The sequence below is a fragment of the Brassica napus genome, chromosome A9 (assembly GCF_020379485.1).
Source record: "Brassica napus cultivar Da-Ae chromosome A9, Da-Ae, whole genome shotgun sequence".
NCBI classification, from domain to species: domain Eukaryota; kingdom Viridiplantae; phylum Streptophyta; class Magnoliopsida; order Brassicales; family Brassicaceae; genus Brassica; species Brassica napus.
In genome coordinates, this window is record NC_063442.1 from 44,091,877 (window position 1) to 44,110,990 (window position 19,114).

General features: G+C 37.5%; 2 protein-coding genes, 1 long non-coding RNA gene and 3 pseudogenes across 3 annotated transcripts; 5 read left to right on the plus strand and 1 right to left on the minus strand.

The window, feature by feature from the left end:
- Nucleotides 1–791: 791 nt before the first annotated feature.
- Nucleotides 792–5,120, plus strand: LOC111200791 (annotated as a pseudogene).
- On the plus strand, nt 2,486–5,120 carry LOC106420048 (receptor-like protein 54). Its single transcript, XM_048741954.1, has one exon. It carries the CDS (start codon nt 4,282–4,284, stop codon nt 4,900–4,902), a length of 621 nt encoding a protein of 206 aa, XP_048597911.1. The 5' UTR covers nt 2,486–4,281; the 3' UTR covers nt 4,903–5,120.
- Nucleotides 2,545–5,120, plus strand: LOC106369232 (receptor-like protein 54). Its single transcript, XM_013809354.3, has one exon. The coding sequence runs from the start codon at nt 2,545–2,547 to the stop codon at nt 4,261–4,263; it is 1,719 nt and encodes a 572-aa protein (XP_013664808.2). The 3' UTR covers nt 4,264–5,120.
- Nucleotides 5,121–7,043: 1,923 nt separating this feature from the next.
- On the plus strand, nt 7,044–9,937 carry LOC106369233 (annotated as a pseudogene).
- A 2,293-nt stretch (nt 9,938–12,230) lies between these two features.
- On the minus strand, nt 12,231–14,255 carry LOC106420057. The gene is made up of 3 exons (XR_007316736.1): nt 14,004–14,255; nt 13,481–13,549; nt 12,231–12,965 (listed from the first exon to the last, which is right to left on the minus strand). It is a non-coding gene; the product is annotated as an uncharacterized LOC106420057 (long non-coding RNA).
- A 276-nt stretch (nt 14,256–14,531) lies between these two features.
- Nucleotides 14,532–17,799, plus strand: LOC106363858 (annotated as a pseudogene).
- The last annotated feature ends 1,315 nt before the right edge of the window (nt 17,800–19,114 follow it).

A 19,114-nucleotide genomic window follows, 5' to 3' on the forward strand; every position in this document is an offset into this window, starting at 1 on the left:
TTTAGTTTTTTGAGTTTATTAAAATCAGTCCCATTCGGGTTATATAAAAGTTTGGTTCGGGATCTGTTCGGGTTCTATCAGGTTCGGGTCGGAGTTAGTAAATCTTCAAAGAACCGGTATAATCCATTGTATTTTCGGGTTCAGGTCTCAATCGGTTCTTCGATTTAAAAATATATGATTTGTACATATTTTGTAACTAAAACATACATGAAATCGGTTCTTCGGATTTAAAATACATAAGTAAAATCGATTCAAAATCAAGAGAAAGATAAACATAGTTAGTGATAGAAATAAAACCAGATAAATGAAATCATAAAACAAAAACTAAGTTCTCATGAAATAAAAAACATTATTCAATGAAACCAAAACCAAAATTTAAAAACTTCAGGCTTCAACCGTCACATTCCACCTTCAACTTTCATGTAATAGACAATTATTTTAGAAGTTTAATAATATTTTTAAAATATTTTGGATACATATTAAGAATTAAGATCATATTTGGTAGAAGTTCTTTTTGTGATTTTAAATGGATTCATTTTTATCGTATTGGGTTCGGTTCGGATTTTCGGATTCGGTTTATTTGTCCAGCCCTAGGTAGAATGCTTGTGAGATAAAACAAATAGTAAAATGAATGTTGTGGGAAAAAATAAAGAAAATTTAGTAGTTCGCATTAAATATTACTTATACAAATTAATGTTGACAAAGAAGAAACTTTATGAAGTGGACCTTGTATGTTTACACACCTAGTTCCGTAAATAAAAGGCAAAACATAAACGCTCTTAACAACACATATGGAAGTTTGTGCATCACAGCTTCTTGTTTCTCATAATCATACTCCCTCTATCTCTCTCATAATAAGAAAAAGTTAGAATATGAATCCAGGACGTCTTCTTTGTTTCATTGGTTTTATCTTCCTCGTTGTCTCATCTGAAGCTTCAAGAATTCACGTTGAAAGAAGATGTTTCTCCTCCAAACCTTTTTCTACCCAAGAAAGAGGGTTTCTTCCTTCTCAACCCACCCTGCCGGTCGTCGGCGCCGGAGATATCTTACCGGAGAAACGGAAGGTGAAGACGGGATCAAATCCTTTGCATAATAAGCGATGAGGAAAAAGTCAGATAATTAGTTTCTCTAAACACTTTTATATCTATTTCTTTGTTTTCTTAACCACAGAGATATATATCACATATGTATATCTACTACACATAATATACATTAATGTAGGGTTTATCCAATTTTTTTAATTCTCTTCTCAATACTTAGATGTTTATAAGATGATAGAGCGTGCGTTAATCGATATTTTACATCCAGCTTTAGTTCATCGTCTATATTTTTTCAGTTGAAGAACAAATGTACTGGGTTAATTAGCAAAATAAAATAAAATGTAATGGTTATCTCGTCGGATTTGACTAAAAACGTAATTAGTCGATTCTCTTATAAAGTTTTCTTGTTGACGTAAATAAATAATAATTCAACTTTCAACATGGGACGACGCCGTTGCGTTTGCGTTAAGGCATTAGTGCAGCTGTGATACTGGTTAAAGAGATGTAGAGCGGTGGACTTAACATCACTCAAGTGGTATTCAACAGTTTGATGATGCATTGAGGATTTATAATGTGATGGAGAAGAAGTGGTTTCAAGCTGATGTCTTTAGTTATAATAACTTCACAAGTTTGTTAAAGGCAAAGCAGTGATCGTTCAGGATGATTGATAGAGACGTGATACTTATACTAATTTGATCAATAGTTACTCCAAATAAGGTTAACTTTAAGGAGGCAAAAAGAACACATTCAAAGTGATTGGCATCAAGAGATAACACCAACCTAATGTTCTCTCACTGGCAATGTGATGATCAATGCCTACTGCAAACAGATGGAAAGTAGAACCCTTAAGAACTCGGGTAAATGCTTTAAAACAGATGCTTAATTTGCATCATCATATGTTTGCAACAGAGTTAGGGTCATAATCATTAATACTAAACCCGAAAGACATGTCGAAGAAGTGGCATATTGAGAGTAACAATGGCATACTATTAAGGAGAAACCGATCTTTAAGGAGCTTTCGAGAATTTTGGGAACCAACAAATCTTAAATTCTGCAAATGGAATCTTCCTAGTAATACTTCATCAGACTTAGTCTAAAGATGTATACTTCTGTCAAACAATCCACGTCCAAAGTTAGCTTCTTTGAAACTTAAAAACCAAGAGATCAAAGTTGATTGACTCAGTGATGCAAAAGACTCTGGTTTTGAATAGTTGTCGGTTGCCACATTTGTATTTATATGTTGACCACTGACTTCTCTACACACAATTAAATGGTCCGTGTTTTGCCCCTAGTAAGCGCTACCTATCTTGTTCGGAATATAGATTGTGAGCCACACAGTGGAAATTTCCACAATTGAAGAGTCAAGCAACGTAACTTTAACTCTTATCATCGTTATGCTTTATACTCTATATATATACTAACTTCGTTGGCTACAAAACCAAATCATACGTACCAAAGTTTCTTCTTCAATATCTTTGTTTTGTTTCAAATCTTTATTTTCCAAATGGTGAAACCGTGTCTCCATGTTGATTCCATCTCCTCTTTCTTCTTCTGTCTCTTGGTCTCCAGCTTCTTTGTCAGCAGTCTTGTGTCTCTCCCCTCTCCTCGTCCTGACCAAATTGAGATCCTTATGGCATTTAAGAACGAGTTTCCAATCCTCAAATGCAGCTTAGAGTGGCCTAACTCAGATCAAAAGACAAAATATTGGACCAGCAAAGACGTTAACTCCTTTGATGGGGTTGAATTTGATAACAAGACTGGTGTAGTGACGAAACTAGACCTAGAAGGTGCATGTCTCAGTGGCAGTCTCAGTGCTAATAGTAGCCTTTTCAGATTACACCACCTCAGGTACCTTGATCTCTCTTTCAACCACTTTGATTCCTCCTCATTCCTCCCCGAACTTGCCAAACTCACAAACTTAGAGTACTTGAATCTTTATAATATGGGCTTAGTCGGTGAAATTCCATCCTCATTCAGTAGCCTAAACCGTTTAACGGACTTGATCCTTTTACGTAACGAGTTCTTCGGCAGTTTTGCACCTCTACTCAATCTATCAAAGCTCTCTCATTTAGATCTTTCCGATAATCACTTTTCTGGATACTTTCCTTGTTCTTTACTCACCCTGCCTTTCCTGTCATATCTTGGTTTGGGACAAAACCATCTCATCGACTCTCTTGAAACCATAAATTGCTCTTCATCACCTAAGCTTCAATGGTTAGACCTTAGCAATAACCGTCTCAGTGGTAGAATCGTTGAGCCTCTCTCAAAATTAACCAACCTCACGTACCTGTACCTATCTTTTCAGAACACAACCGACTCATTCAACTTCGTCTCTTTGGGCTTCAAATCTTTAGAGATATTGGATCTTTCGGGAAATGCTATATCAAGGCTTAATATCGGACCACCAAATTTGTGGGAACTACACTTGAATAACTGCAGCCTCAACGAGTTCCCCACATTTATTAAAAACCTACAGAATCTGGAGGTATTGTACATGCGAAACAATAGAATCAAAGGAGAGGTGCCTAAATGGTTATGGAGTCTGCCTTCTTTGAATGCATTGTATATGTCTGACAATTCCCTTGACAGCTTTGAAAGCTCGCCAATAAGGCTTCTTAGTTTGTCGCTTATCCTATTAGATCTGAGTTCCAACGCTTTTCGAGGATCTCTTCCTGTTTTTCCACCGACGTTGGAATCCCTGCTTGCATCAAATAACAGTTTCACAGGAGACATACCTCTTTCATTGTGCAATCAAAGCTCCCTACGTGTCCTTGATTTAGGGCACAACAACTTCAGTGGTTCAATTCCCAAATGCTTGAGTAAATCAGTAGAACATTTGGATCTCCGAAACAATAATCTCATTGGGAGACTTCCCGAGATACTCAACAAAAGTGGCTCACTTACAACACTTGACGTTAGCCACAATCAAATAACTGGGAAGCTTCCAAGGTCTCTTACCAATTGCAAAAACCTAGAGGTTCTAAAGATGGAGGGCAATAGAATCGCTGACACCTTTCCCTTTTGGCTGAAGGATCTACCAAACCTAAAAGTAATTGTCCTACGATCAAACATGTTCCATGGTCCAATCTATTCTCCTCAACATCCTCTATCATTTCCACAACTGCGGATGGTTGACATATCGCGTAACCAATTCACCGGAAGTCTACCACATGATTACTTTGTCAATTGGAGTACACCCTTGATCAGTATTTCCGAAGAGTAAGGAACAGAACCACTGTACATGTCATCTAGTTACGGAGACAATAATTACCCTTCCATGTATTTGAGAAACAAAGGAATAGAAATGGAGCTGGAAAAGATCCTTGTGACCTACGCAGCCATTGATTTCTCCGAAAACAAATTTGGAGGACAGATTCCAGAATCTATAGGCCTCTTGAAGTCGCTTATTGTGCTCAACCTATCCAACAATGATTTCACTGGTCAAATTCCATCCTCTTGGGCTAATCTCACAAGGCTCGAGTCACTGGACCTATCTCGGAACCAACTTACTGGAAAAATCCCTCAGGAGCTAGCAACTCTCTCGTTCTTGGAGTACATCAACGTTTCACATAACAAACTCACGGGACAGATACCACAGGGCACACAGATGGGAGGACAGCCTAAATCATCTTTTGAAGGGAATCTCAATCTTTGTGGTCCTCCTCTTGAGGAGAGTTGCTTCGGCGACAAGGCACCATCAACACCAGAGGCACAAGAGCCAGAACCTCCAAAGAAAGAACAAGTGTTGAACTGGAAAGCAGCAGTAATGGGATATGGCCCTGGAGTCTTGTTTGGACTCGCGATTGGACATTTCTTTTATGCGTACAAACCGGTGTTGTTCTACAAGTTGTTTCGTCTCTGAAGTGAAGTTTATGCCTTCGGTTTTATTGAAATAAGTTGTAAGGGTTTTTGTAACCGTTTCGACATGGATATGTATGTGTGTGTTCTAAAAAGAAAGATATGTATGTGTGTGAGTGAGTGATATCAACATAGATATGTATGTGATATGTTTTATAATTTTTGTAAATTTTGGTACGTAGGTTGCCCCTCCCCCAAGGAATAAAAACACCAGTTGAAACATTTAATTTCTCTACTTTGATATTATCTATCTCTCTCTCTCTGTTTCACGGATAGTATCGAAGAGAAACTTAGCTACCTTGCTGTTTTTGTTTTCCATGTTATTAGAAAGCGGGATGCCTACTACTTAATCTCTGTTTTTCATTTTCTTTTGAACTGTTTGTTAGATTGAAAATGTGGAAAAGACATTTGTCAAGTTTGTTAGAGAAACTTAGCTACCTTGCTGTTTTTCTCCAGGTTAGAATCACTGACGGAGCTTCTCTTTATTCCCTTAGTCGATCTTGGTTGAGAAATGGTGCCCATGAAGGAATTCAGGTTCGCCATCACTTTGTGTTCTACTCTTTAAGTTTCTTAGATGTTTCCTATTGACGTTAAAAAATCATGGGTTGTACTTTTGGGTCTTATAATCTCAGCGTTAGTGGGACTACTACTCTAACTTGTAGTTTCTCTGTTGACAGTCGCAAAGGAGCGAGACACTGAAAACGTTACCAAAGCCGTTACCTCTGGATGTGATGGAAGCAGCTGCGCCAAGTGATCCTGCTAAAGAACCAACTGATGAAGATAAAGAGGTTTGTGTTTTCTCTTCAAGAACCATAAAGTTCTCTCAGAGCAGAACAGAACACATTAATCCAAGCTCATGAACAGTTACTAACCGATGCTTGTTTCAACTCTTAGGACGAGGAGTCTATGAAGGAATTATCAGGGAAGGATCTTTTGAAAAGACACATCAAGAAAGCTAACAAGGTCCGTGCACGGTAAGTTCCATAGTAGTTCTCTCTCCTTGTTTTCTATTTTTATGATTAGATGAAAGCAATGTAGCAGAACGTTTTGATGGAACGGTCGAGGAAAATTGCGAGGTACAAAGCAAGAGCAATGCATGTGAGAAGGATTGAAATGGTAAAGTTTTGCTTGTACTCCAATATATGTCTTGTTTTTGTATGTGGAAATCCTATTAAGATAATATTGGTTGGTGTGTCAGAATACTCGGTTTAGTGGGAGAAATAATTGTGAGAGAGTCCTTTTATTCGGGTTCTCAAGCTTGACTCACCGGTTAACGAGATAACCGACATTACTTTCAGGCTTTCAAAACTTACATCAGGCAATTTTGGTTATAGTTTTATTAGTTGGGAGTATCTTTATGTGCCTCTGGTATGTCTAGAGAGCAAAGCCTTGGTGTTTGTTCTTGCTTGTATAGGAACAGAGCTGAGCTTTGGTATGAATCGTAAACCTATTTTATTGCCTAACCTTTGAGCCCTTTGGTTTTCTGGTTTCTGCAGTTGGAATAGCATCTGCACCTGCTACTGTTATCGTCTTTGGATCAGCCACTTTGGTTTTTGGAACATGCGTAATGTAAGATTGCAGATGTTTCTTTGTTCATAGATAAATATTTTAGATTCACACATGTAAACTCGCTTGACTGCTCTTGAATGTTATCATTTTGTTTCTGGTAGGCTGATGACATAAGAACGAAAGGCAAAGATCTGTTTAGGCCTAACATGGAGTCAATGAAGCGGTAAATAGAACCCTTAAGATCTTGTAATGGTATCAGATTGTGCTGTAAGATTGTAACAATTTTTAATGTTTGCTAAAAAGGTTGATGTAGTTTTGTATGACAAAAAGTTTTTTTAATTAGTTTGCAGTGTTTCTATTGGAGTCGGATGGCCATAATGGCAAAAGAGTATATATGAGATTAGTATTATTTTAAAATAATTTTAAAATTAAATTATGATCCATATAAAAAAAAAAAAGGTTTCCGAGTCCGACGACCATGAGACATGAGAGATTGAGAGCTTACGCAAATGTCTTGGTTGCGAGAGCATTCACCGTCATAAGTCATTCCCTTTAAGAGAGATACTGACGTAAGAGTCACGTCTGGCTAAATGAACGTAAGAATCACGTCTGGCTAAATGGACGAAAGAAACACGTCTTAGCCATGGTAAGCCCTTCTCCGGGTCGTTCCATCTAAGACTATTCACATCCAATTTGTCAGCAGGATTCCAAAAATGTGTATGACTCCTCCGTTGTTTTCTTCCTTGCTGGGTCGAATCAAATTCTTCTTCATATATCTTCCATGTTTTTATCTCTATTAGCTAAATATCGTTCTTCAGTATAAAGATTGTGAGCCACACAGTGGAACTAAACTTCCACAATTGAAAAGTCAAGCAACGTAACTTTAACTCTTATCATCGTTATGCGTTATACTCTATATATTATTAAGTTGTTTTGTCTGCAAAACCAATTCATATATACCAAGTTTCTCTTCTTCAATATCTTTATCTTCAAAATGGTGAAACCAAGCTTCCATGTTTCTTCAGTCTCCTCTTACTTCTGTTGTCTCTTTGTCTTCAGCTTCTTTGTAAACACTCTTGTTTCTCTACCCTTTCCTCGTCAAGACCAAATTGAAATCCTTATGGCGCTTAAGAACGAGTTTCCAACCCTCAAATGCGACTTCAGAAAGATACCTTTCTCAGAACCCAAGACAAAATCTTGGACCAGCAAAGACGTTAAGTCCTTTGATGGAGTTGTATTTGATAACGAACGAGACTGGTGTAGTGACGAATCTAGACCTAAGTGGTGCATGTCTCAGTGGCAGACTCAGTGCCAATAGTAGCCTTTTCAGATTCCACCACCTCAGGTACCTCGATCTCTCTTACAACTTTTTTGAGTCGTTCTCATTCTTCCCTGAATTTGGCAAACTCAAAACCTTAGAGGTCTTGCATCTTTCTTATTTGGGCTTAGCCGGTGAAATACCGTCTTCAGTCAGTAGCCTAAACCGTCTAACGGACTTGGACCTTTCAGGTAACGAGCTTATCGGTAGTTTTTCCCCTCTACTCAATCTATCAAAGCTCTCTTCTTTAGATCTTTCCAATAATCTCTTTTCTGGAAACTTTCCTTGTTCTCTACTCACCATGCCTTTACTATCAACTCTTGATTTGAGCCAAAACCATCTCATCGACTCTCTTGAAACTATGAATTGCTCTTCATCATCTACGCTTGAACTTTTACTCCTTAGCGAAAACCGTCTCAGTGGTCGAATCCTAGAGCCTCTCTCAAAATTACCCAACCTCCAAGAACTCTTTCTATCTTTTCAGAACACAGCCGACCCAATCAACTTCATCTCCTCCTTGGGCTTCAAGTCTTTAGAGATACTGCATCTTTCCGGAAATGCTGTATCAAGGCTTAATCTTGGTTCACCAAATTTGAAGGAACTATACTTGGATAAGTGCAGCATCAACGAGTTCCCAACATTTATTAAAAAACTACAGAAACTGAGTTTTTTGGAAATTGGAAACAATAGACTCAAAGGACAGGTGCCTAAATGGTTATGGAGTATGCCTTCTGTGAGGGGATTGTATCTGTCTCACAACTCCCTCGATAGCTTTGAAGGCTCTCCAAAAATGCTTCTCAATTCGTCGCTTGAGATATTAGATCTGAGTTCAAACGTTTTTCGAGGATCTCTTCCTGTTATTTCACCAAGATTGAGTATAATGCTTGCATCAAATAATAGTTTCACAGGAGACATACCTCTTTCATTCTGCAATCTAAGCTACCTAGAGATCCTTGATCTAGCGCACAACAACTTCAGTGGCTCAATTCCTGGATGCTTGATTACATCATTACAACATCTGAATCTTCGAAACAACAATCTCATTGGGAGACTTCCCGACATATTTAACAAAAGCGTTTCACTACTACAAACACTTGTGGTTAGCCACAATCAAATAACTGGAAAGCTTCCACGGTCTCTTACATATTGCAAATACCTAGAGTATCTAAACGTGGAGGGCAATAGAATCGCAGACACCTTTCCGTTTTGGCTCAAGGATCTACCTATCCTACAAATCCTTGTCCTACGATCAAACATGTTCCATGGTCCTATCTATTCCCCTCAACATCCTCTATCATTTCCACAACTTCGAATGGTTGACATATCTCGTAACAAGTTCACCGGAAGCCTACCACAAGATTACTTTGTCAATTGGAGTACACCCTTGATCAGTACTCCTCAAGAATTAGGATTGCCGATGTACATTGAAGGTAGTTACAAGTATGATTATTTCCCTTCCATGTATTTGAGAAGCAAAGGAATAAACATGGAGCTGGAAAGGATCCTTGACACCTACACATCCATTGATTTTTCTGAAAACAAACTTGAAGGACAGATTCCAGAATCTATTGGCCTTTTGAAGTCCCTTATTGTGCTCAACCTGTCCAGCAATGATTTCACTGGTCACGTTCCATCATCTTGGGCTAATCTCACCAGCCTCGAGTCACTGGACCTATCTCGGAACCAACTCACTGGAACAATCCCGCAGGAGCTAGCAACCCTCTCGTTCTTGGAGTACATCAACGTTTCGCATAACAAACTCACGGGCCAGATACCACAGTCCACGCAGTTTGGAGGACAGCCTAAATCATCTTTTGAAGGGAATCTCAATCTTTGTGGTCTTCCTCTTGAGGAGAGTTGCTTTGGGGACAAGGCACCATCAACACCAGAGGCGCAAGAGCCAGAGTCTTCAGAGCAAGAACAAGTGGTGAACTGGAAAGCAGCGGCAGTCGGATACGGCCCTGGAGTCTTGTTTGGACTCGCGATTGGACATGTCTTTTATTCATACAAACCGGTGTTGTTCTACAGGCTGTTTCGCATATGAAATGAAGTTTTTGAGTTTAGTTTTGTTGAAATCAGTTGTAAGGTTTTTGTAACTCTTCCCACTTAGTCACTTAGATATGTACGTGTGTTTAAAAAAAAAAACAAAATGTGTTGTGAGTGATATCTATAAGTTATTTCATGAAATGAAGGTCAGCCAAGTTTTTCTTTTCTTTTTTTCCTATTTCATTGTTAGTTTACTCATGTGTTGTGAGTGATATACTCTGTTCTTCTTTAAAGACTGTCTACTCTCTTTTTTTTTGTCAACGGTTTCATTTCATAAACTCAAACCAGAGTACTTGAAAAACAAAGTTTGGGGACACCACCCATTGCCAAAGCAACAACAACTAAACATAAGGTTGTGCATAGATTATAACAAAATGATAACGGAGTGACGAGAGGGACAAGGTTCCTAACAATGAAGGAGCCTGTAATCTCAATCAAAACCAACCCCGAGCGCAGGGCAAAGAAGAGGACAATCGAGTCCGCTAGAATCTGAAGACTTGAGAATCCAGATGATAATGTTGAGTGAGGAGCTTTCTGCAGCGTTACAGCTTTGATTCTTTGAGTAGAACTCACGATCCACGTTCCATTAGCCGACCAAGTCGGGAAGTTCTCAACATACCCGCCTGGAGAGGACACATCAACAAACTCAGAGGCGACCAAACACCTCTTCCAAAAGATTAATTGCTGTGAGGTGAACCGCCATGGCCAAATAGTCAAACCTGAAACAATAGCATCCATTGCCACCAAGACAGAAGTCCAGATAACATCCTCAAACTGAGGTAAAAGGAGCTTAAACCTGAAGATCGAAGAGCTTATAATATCCTCAATACGAGGTAAAGAACCATTCAAAAACAGCATAATCTCTTGTTTGCAAGGAAACAAGGATCTTCTACAAAGACAATTAAATTCTTCTCGGAGGCAATGATCGAACAAGAATGACTCACTCCAGCAGGATGACTGTCTACTCTCTTATTAAGGCTTTTTTTGTAGCCGTTTCCGGCATAGACATGTATGTGTGTATGAGTAATATCGATAAGTTATCATCCCATGAAATAAAGTTAAATAATTTATCCGTAATTAAAATAAAGTTGGTACTCAAATTTCCTTAAACATGAGAACTGAGATGGTCTACTCTGTTCTTCTTCTTCAAAGACTGTTTGTTTTACTTGCCTGAGCACGTGATAGGCACATTGTTTGGCAACGGCGTTCTGACACAGCTGCATGGTGGAGAAAAAGGGTCGATCCTGATCTATTACAAATGAAAAAAGATTTGATTATGATGGATGATGTAAGGTTGATGATGATGATGACGACAGAGAGAAAATATTAAAGAGAAATTAGATTTATATTTTGATTGAAGAATCCCAAATGGCTATACCTTACGTATGTCGTGAGAAAGATAACTAAACCATTCGGAGTTGCTTGCAGATTCTTCCACCATCATCAACCTGATAATGGACATTCTAGTATTCTACTACATATGGAATGTCTAGCTTTCATTCTGCAGGTTTAACATTACGCTGGTTGGTTAAACAATATTGATGTGTCTACGTCTGTTTCATCAAATTTATCATTTCACCATCACCAGACCGCCCTGGTTCAGATGTTCTGTCCATTTTCTCTGCTTTTTGAGACTGTTAATAAAATTTTGAAGTATCGTTGCACTTCTAGGCGTTCAAAACCTATATACACATAAGGCAATTTTGGTTATAGTTTTAGTATTTTGAAGTATCTTTATGTGCTGTAATTTCTATGATGTGTTTGTTTGTTTATGGTTGTAAAATGTTATTTCGGAGAACAAGGCCTTGTTTGAATTGTATATTTTATTGATAGAGAATTCGAAAAAAGGAATATCTATATGTATGTAAGATGAAATATAGATCTTGTAAATATCAGACTGTGCTGTAAGATTGTATGAAGTTTCAACGTTTGCTAAAAAGGTTGATGTAGTTTTGTATACCCATTAAAGTTTTAATTAGTTTGCCGTGTTTCTATTGGAGTCGGATGACCATAATGGCAAAACACGTTGAAGCTTTCGTTAGAGAGTTCTTTAACCATAATGGCCAAACGCGATTCTTACGTCTAGTTTGGTTATATTGACGTAAGAATCACGTTTGGTTAAATGACGTAAGAAAAAGACGTTGTTTGCTTCATTGGTGGAATGTCATCACTCTTTGTCGAATCTAATTCTTTTTCATGTTCTGTTCTCTATTAGACCATCTACAATGCTACACTAAAATTTACTCTATATTTCACTCTAAAATAGAGTAACTCTATTATAGAGTTGGATTTGCTCCAATGGTTCACTCTATAATAGAGTAACTCTATAATCTTATTTTTTCACTCTATATTTGGAGTAAAAAAAACAAGATTACTCTATATTCCACTCTATTATAGAGTAAACCATTGGAGCAAATTCAACTCTATAATAGAGTTATTCTATTTTAGAGTGAAATATAGAGTAAATTTTAGTGTTGCATTGGAGATGCCCTTAGCTAAATATCGATCTTCCGAGCCATCAGCCACACAAAGTGGAAACTTCCACAATCGAACACTCAAGCAACTTGACCTTAACTCTACATATCGTTAAAAGTTGTTTTGGCTGCAAAACCATATCATACATACCAAAGTTCTTCTTCAATATCTCTTCCCCATTCATTCGTCCGGATCAATTAAGTAATTAAGAAAATTCCTCTAAAAAACTTTGACAAAAAAAATCCTTTTAAACTTTTAACAAAACATGAAAACACCATCGGGAAATTTTTTTAATCACTAAACTGATTAAGAGGAACTTAGTTATCCCAAATGTGCGAAACAAATGAAACATTACGATCTCTAACAATCAAATCAATGACAGGACGCACATTCTATCTGTTTCGACACACTATGAGTATTACACATAAGCTTCAATTACCAATTAAGTAATTTAAAAAAAAAACTCCCTCCAAAAAGAAAAGTTTTGACAATAAAACAGTTTAAAATCCGTGTAGAAAACGATTTCAAAACAAGTTGCCCATAAAAATCTACACTCATACTACAAATAGACTAATGATGAAAGGATTTCGTACCTCAGCCACTGACTTCGATGGTGCGTTTAAGCTTGAGATAAGGAATGAGTTGTTTGACGCCACGCCAATGATCCTCTTTCACTATCACCAAGTTCTTAGCGCTATCAGTGACAACTGAATTAACCCCTGTAAATTAACATCAAACAGTAATTCGTAATTAATACAATACCCACAGATTATAACTACTTCTTAGGCAACCATTCGATATTTTCCATAGGGAAACTGCGTTATTAGTTCAAACATTAATTCGTAATTAATACAATACATTAAACCTATAGATTATGCTAACTACTTCTTAGGCAACCATTCGATACTTTCCATAGGGGAACTGCGTTATGAGTACGATAAACCCATACATTAGAGTACGATAAACCAGCCGTATCAATTGATTTTTTTTATAATAATTCAAAAATGGATCAGAGTACTATAAACCCATACATTAATTTGTAATTAATACAATACATTAAACCCATAGATTATGCTAACTAGTACTTCTTAGGCAACCATTCGATATTTTCCATAGGGAAACTGCTTTATTAGTAGTTCAACCTAATTATAAGTAATATTTTTCATCACCAGCCGTATCAATTGATTTTTTCTAAATTATATTTTAAAAATGGATTAGATTAGAGTAAACTCACCTTAATTCTGCTGACAATTCTTTTGATTTTGTGTTCGCAGCCTTATTCGTCTTCAATAACCACCGTACTCTGCATCATGAAAAAATGATTAATCGTTGGTTAATTTTCAATTATTGAACATAAACTTATCATCAAATCGATTTAGGACTAATACCACAATCTCATCGAGAAAACATAATTCTCAGGAAATGAAAAAAAGAAATCAGATGTTTATCATCGGCCAAGAGTCAAAATTCAGAGGATTAATCGTTGGTTAATTTTCAATTATAAAAATAAACTTATCATCATCAAATACAATTATCAAGAAAAGAAAAAAAAGAAATCAGATGTGATAAATCGGCCACGAGTCAAAAATCAGATGATTAATCGTTGGTTAATTTTCAATTATAATCACAAATCGATTAAAATGAAACGAAACCTAAAACAGATGACAAGCAAAGTTTTCCCGTAAAACATAGAACTCACAACACAAACTCAGATTTCAAACTGAAACACAAAATAAAAGACTGCGAAGAAATCATACCTCTTGACTTGATCAATGAATATTTGCTCTTGTCGCCTATAATTGCTCTCCAACAGATTCTTGATTTTCTTTTTTGTGAATGAGTTTGTGAGGAATGAATGAAAGATGATGAGGAAAGGAAGGCACGACAGAGCGCTTCTTATATAGAAGTTACGAAGAGGAGGAGGAGCCAACGGCTAGATCATTACAACGGTCATATTTTTATTATTATTAAGCGATATTTATTAGTTAATAATAACTACAACGGTCAAATTTTCGATTATTATTATTAATATATATTTATTAGTTAATAATGTTACAACGGTCATCTTATTTTTTTTAATTATTATTAATATGTATTTATTAGTTCAGTTCAAAAAAAAGATATTTTATTAGTTACTTTTGGGAGTTACGATGTTTAAGAATTTAAAAACAATCACGAATCAATGAAATAACAATAGAACGGAAATAGTTAACCGGCCGGTTTGATCCAGAGAACCGGCTCCGGTTTCCTGCGACTTCAAATTCTCAATGAAATAACAATAGAAGCCAGACTGGTTCCGAAATAATAAACCGGCCGGTTTGATCCAGAGAACCGAGTCCGGTTTCCTGCGATTTCAAATTCTCAAATCACTGGAGAAGAAGAAGAAGATATATGTCTTCTTCCTGATTGCGAACGCGATGCGAAGGTAAGATTGAATCTCCTTTGGTTCCTGAGATGAAATTATAGCGATGATATCGATTTGGATCGGGTGTTGATTTGTTGAGTGATGTTGCAGATTAGGGAGCCACCGGATTCACGGGAAGACGGGAGGAGCTGGAACGAAGGGGACGGTGGCGAAGCTCTCGATCGGAGTCATCGTTCTTCTCATCTGTACGTTCTCGCTTCTCTTCTCAGCTAACATCCGTCGTGATCCCGAGCCTACGCGTTCATCTAAGGTTGTTATGTTAGTTCACTCTTTAGCATGGATTTTGATTAGTGATTTGTTAGCTGAATATATCAGTTCTTCTTGTGTTGATCTAAGCCTTTTGGTATTTGAGTAGATTAATGTGGAAGAGCTCTGGAGAATTTGCATTTTGAGTAGTGATTTTGTAGCTGAAGATCTGTTGTTTTTCTTGTGTTGATCTAAGCCTTTGATACTTGATTAGATAAATGTGGAAGAGCTCTGAGAGAGTATGAATGTTGAGTGGTGATTTTGTAGCTGAAGATATCAGTTCTTCTTGTGTTGATTTAAGCATTTGATATTTGAGTAGATAAATGTGGAAGAGCTCTGGGAGAGTAAGAATTTTGAGTAGTGATTTGTTAGCTGAAAATATCAGTTCTTCTTGTGTTGTAGTATGAATTTTAAGTAGTGATTTTGTAGCTGAAGATCAGTTCTTCTTGTTTTGATCTAAGCCTTTGATACTTGAGTAGATAAATGTGGAAGGGCTCTGGTAAACTTTGAGTAGTGATTTTCTAGCTGAAAATCACTTCTTCTTGTGTTGTGTTGATTGTTATTTGAGTAGATAAACATGGAAGAGCTGTGGGAGAGTGCTGAGTCTCCAACCACCTTCTGCTCCACGTTCTGACTGGCCTCGTATGTTCATCTCATGTTTTTGACCTGTAAAGATTTCACTCTGTGCTTTTATCTCACAAGTCTTGGGGCTTTCCAGGAGTGGAATGATGATTATAAGAATCTTTTGATTGCTTTTTGCAGCTCCTACGGAGGAGACAAATGGCTATCTTCGCGTTCGGTGTAATGGTGGTTTGAATCAGCAACGTAGTGCGGTATGTGTGCTATTGTATGATCAAGGTCGTCACTTACACTTGGATGTGACAGATATTAACATGTGGATGATGTTGCAGATATGTAATGCAGTGCTTACTGCTCGAATCATGAATGCTACACTTGTGTTGCCTGAATTAGATGCAAACTCGTTTTGGCATGATGACAGGTATGTTTCTGTTTCAAAAAGACAAGTTATAGTTGATTAACATCTAGACAATATTAGACTTTCTGGAAAAATAGTTGATTAGTACTGGCTACAAAAGTACAAATGTAAAGTTAATGCAATGTCTATGTCTTTCTAAGTATCATCATACAGATAGATAAGTTCTTAGCGGATTTCTTCTCCTAATGTTAAGGATAGGTGTTGATGTGCATTGCATAACGTGTTTGAGTATATATGTGTATTATCTGACATATGTTTGTTTTACTACCAGTGGTTTCCAAGGTATATATGATGTTGAACATTTTATTGAGACACTCAAGTATGATGTTAAGATTGTGGGAAAGATCCCCGATGTTCACAAAAATGGCAAAACCAAGAAGATAAAAGCTTTTCAGGTAACAAACATAAAGAAAAGTTTTTGTTTTCATATAAGCTTCGAGTGTGAAAGTAAAGATTATATACTTGTGTGTTCGGTTTGACTTTGAATCAGATTCGTCCACCTAGAGATGCTCCTATTGATTGGTACCTGACAAGTGACAACTGCTCTAAAGGCAATGAAAGAACATAGTGCTATCTACCTTACACCTTTTTCACATCGGTTGGCTGAAGAAATCGACAATCCTGAATATCAACGGTTAAGATGCCGAGTGAACTACCACGCTTTGAGATTCAAGCCACACATCATGAAGTTGAGTGAATCGATTGTTGACAAACTCCGGTCACAGGAGCATTTCATGTCCATCCATCTTCGTTTCCAAATGGATATGTTGGCATTCGCAGGGTATGCTCCGTTTCAACGAACTTGTCTGCCTTTGTATTACCGTCTTACATACATCAGCAACATGGGAACTATTATCTGCAGGTGCTTTGACATATTCAACCCTGAGGAACAGAAGATAATTAAGAAGTACCGTAAAGAAAACTTTGCAGAGAAAAGGCTTATCTATAACGAGAGACGTGCTATTGGGAAGTGTCCACTGACCCCTGAGGAGGTAACTCCTTTGTACTATCTTTAGAAAATGCAACATTTGACATTTTGGTTGATACTTGTGGGTGGGTGCACAGGTAGGTCTTATATTACGAGCAATGAGATTCGACAACTCCACAAGGATATATCTAGCAGCTGGCGAACTATTCGGCGGGGAACGGTTCATGAAACCGTTTCGAACCTTATTCCCACGGCTTGACAACCATAGCTCGGTGGACCCTTCTTCCGAGGAGCTGTCACCAAACTCACAAGGATTAATAGGATCAGCTGTTGATTACATGGTTTGTCTCATGTCCGACATTTTCATGCCGACGTACGATGGACCGAGCAACTTCGCCAACAATCTCTTGGGTCATCGCCTCTACCATGGTTTCCGCACCACAATCAGACCGGACAGGAAAGGTTTAGCTCCGGTTTTCGTAGCTAGAGAGAAAGGGAAAACGGCTGGATTGGAAGAAGCAGTGAGACGAGTAATGATGAAGACAAACTTTGGAGGGCCTCACTGTCATGTGAATCCGAAGAAAATGCCCACCGGATAGTGTTTTAGACAGCCGGTTGGAGGGTGTTGGAGATTCAGATTCAACTTCTCAGACAGATTCCACGGTCGTTGGATTAGGACGGTGAGGAATCTTTGAACTGTGTAAAGCCTTTGAAAATTGTTTCAGTCTTTCAGACAAAGAAGAGCAGAAGAAGAGAGAGAGAGAGAGAGAGAGAGGTCTTTCGTCATTGTTCACACTAGCTCAACTAGTATACATTTTTCTTTACTAAACATAGATTTGAAATTTTCTTTCAAAATTTGTAACAACATCTAAGAGCAGTGATGAGATTCGACAAACATTTGTTTTTTTTTTCAATATAATAAATTTGATGATGAGCTGATGTATGCCTTTTTTGTAACTTGGTGTTTATGTAACGTTTTACCGTAGCTATGTAATCGCTAGAAGAAAAACTGTAAATGACAATCTTGTTAACGTAGTAATGTTATTAATTAATCAAAATATTTGTTTTTATTGCACTATCATTGTCGTAATCATATGATTTGAAAGTTGTAATATGCTTATATGCAGCAACATTTGAATGTATTGGAAGCTTGGCTAATTAACGGGTCATTTCCTCTTTCTGACTCAACTCATAGATATTAAAAGAATTGAAATAAACAATCTTATCAAGCTCGTTCTGATAAACTCATATCCAGTCATTGGGAAGAAGATGACTTTTACAAAACACACAGAGGATGCTGTTTAAAAGTTTCTAGAAGCATGAAAATAATATTATAGTCACTAGGAGGATGCTGTTGAGAAGATGTTTTTGGTACTTTTTCCGTTTTTTCTCTTTGGAAATTTTCCTTGTGGCTCTCTGCCTTGCATTGCAAGCAAAGCTCGAGTTCCTTTGTACTGATAATATTTCCCTCTTTGGTCAAAGACCCATTTATAGAATTATTTCTTTTTTTTCTCTCGCCTTGCTTTACAAGCAAGCTCAGATCCCTTGTATCTATAAAATGTCACTTTTGTCTAGGTATCTTCTTATTGGAAATATTTCATTTTTCTCTCGCCTTGCTTCACAAGCAAGCGCAGATCCCATGTATCTATAAAATGTCACTTTTGTTTAGGTATCTTCTTATTGGAAATATTTCATTTTTTCTCTCGCCTTGCTTCACAAGCAAGCTCACATCCCCAGCATGTATATAATATCACTTTATTTTGTCTAAAAACCCAGCCACCACCATTAAAGCGAATATGGTGAATTCTGAGTCCCATTCTTCAAACGACCAAGTCCCGCCGTCCACCACTTGTTCTCCGCATGAAGGCGGTTGCAAAGAAGCCGAGGATAAGCTGACAGAGTGTATGCTGACTCTTCCCAAAGTGAAGGAACTCACTACCAAAGCGATGACTTCGGTTTTTAAAACCGATGCTTCCCATGACGTAGCAGAAGATAAGTTTGCGGACTACATGAAAGGAGGTGCTTGCAAAGAGCCATTTATGGCACTTTCGGAATGCCCTGATAGGGATAATACGCATAAGCAGATAGCCATGTTGAAGTGTATGGAAGCCCACTCTGATTACTATCATAAGTATAACGAGATTATTGACAAACAAGTGTCGAAGGAAGTTGAATCCATGTTTCCCGGAGGGGAAGTCAAATTGGCTTTGGGGGTTCACGAGTTCTTCACGAAAGGAGAAGGAGATTGTTGCAAAGAACAATACTTTGCTTG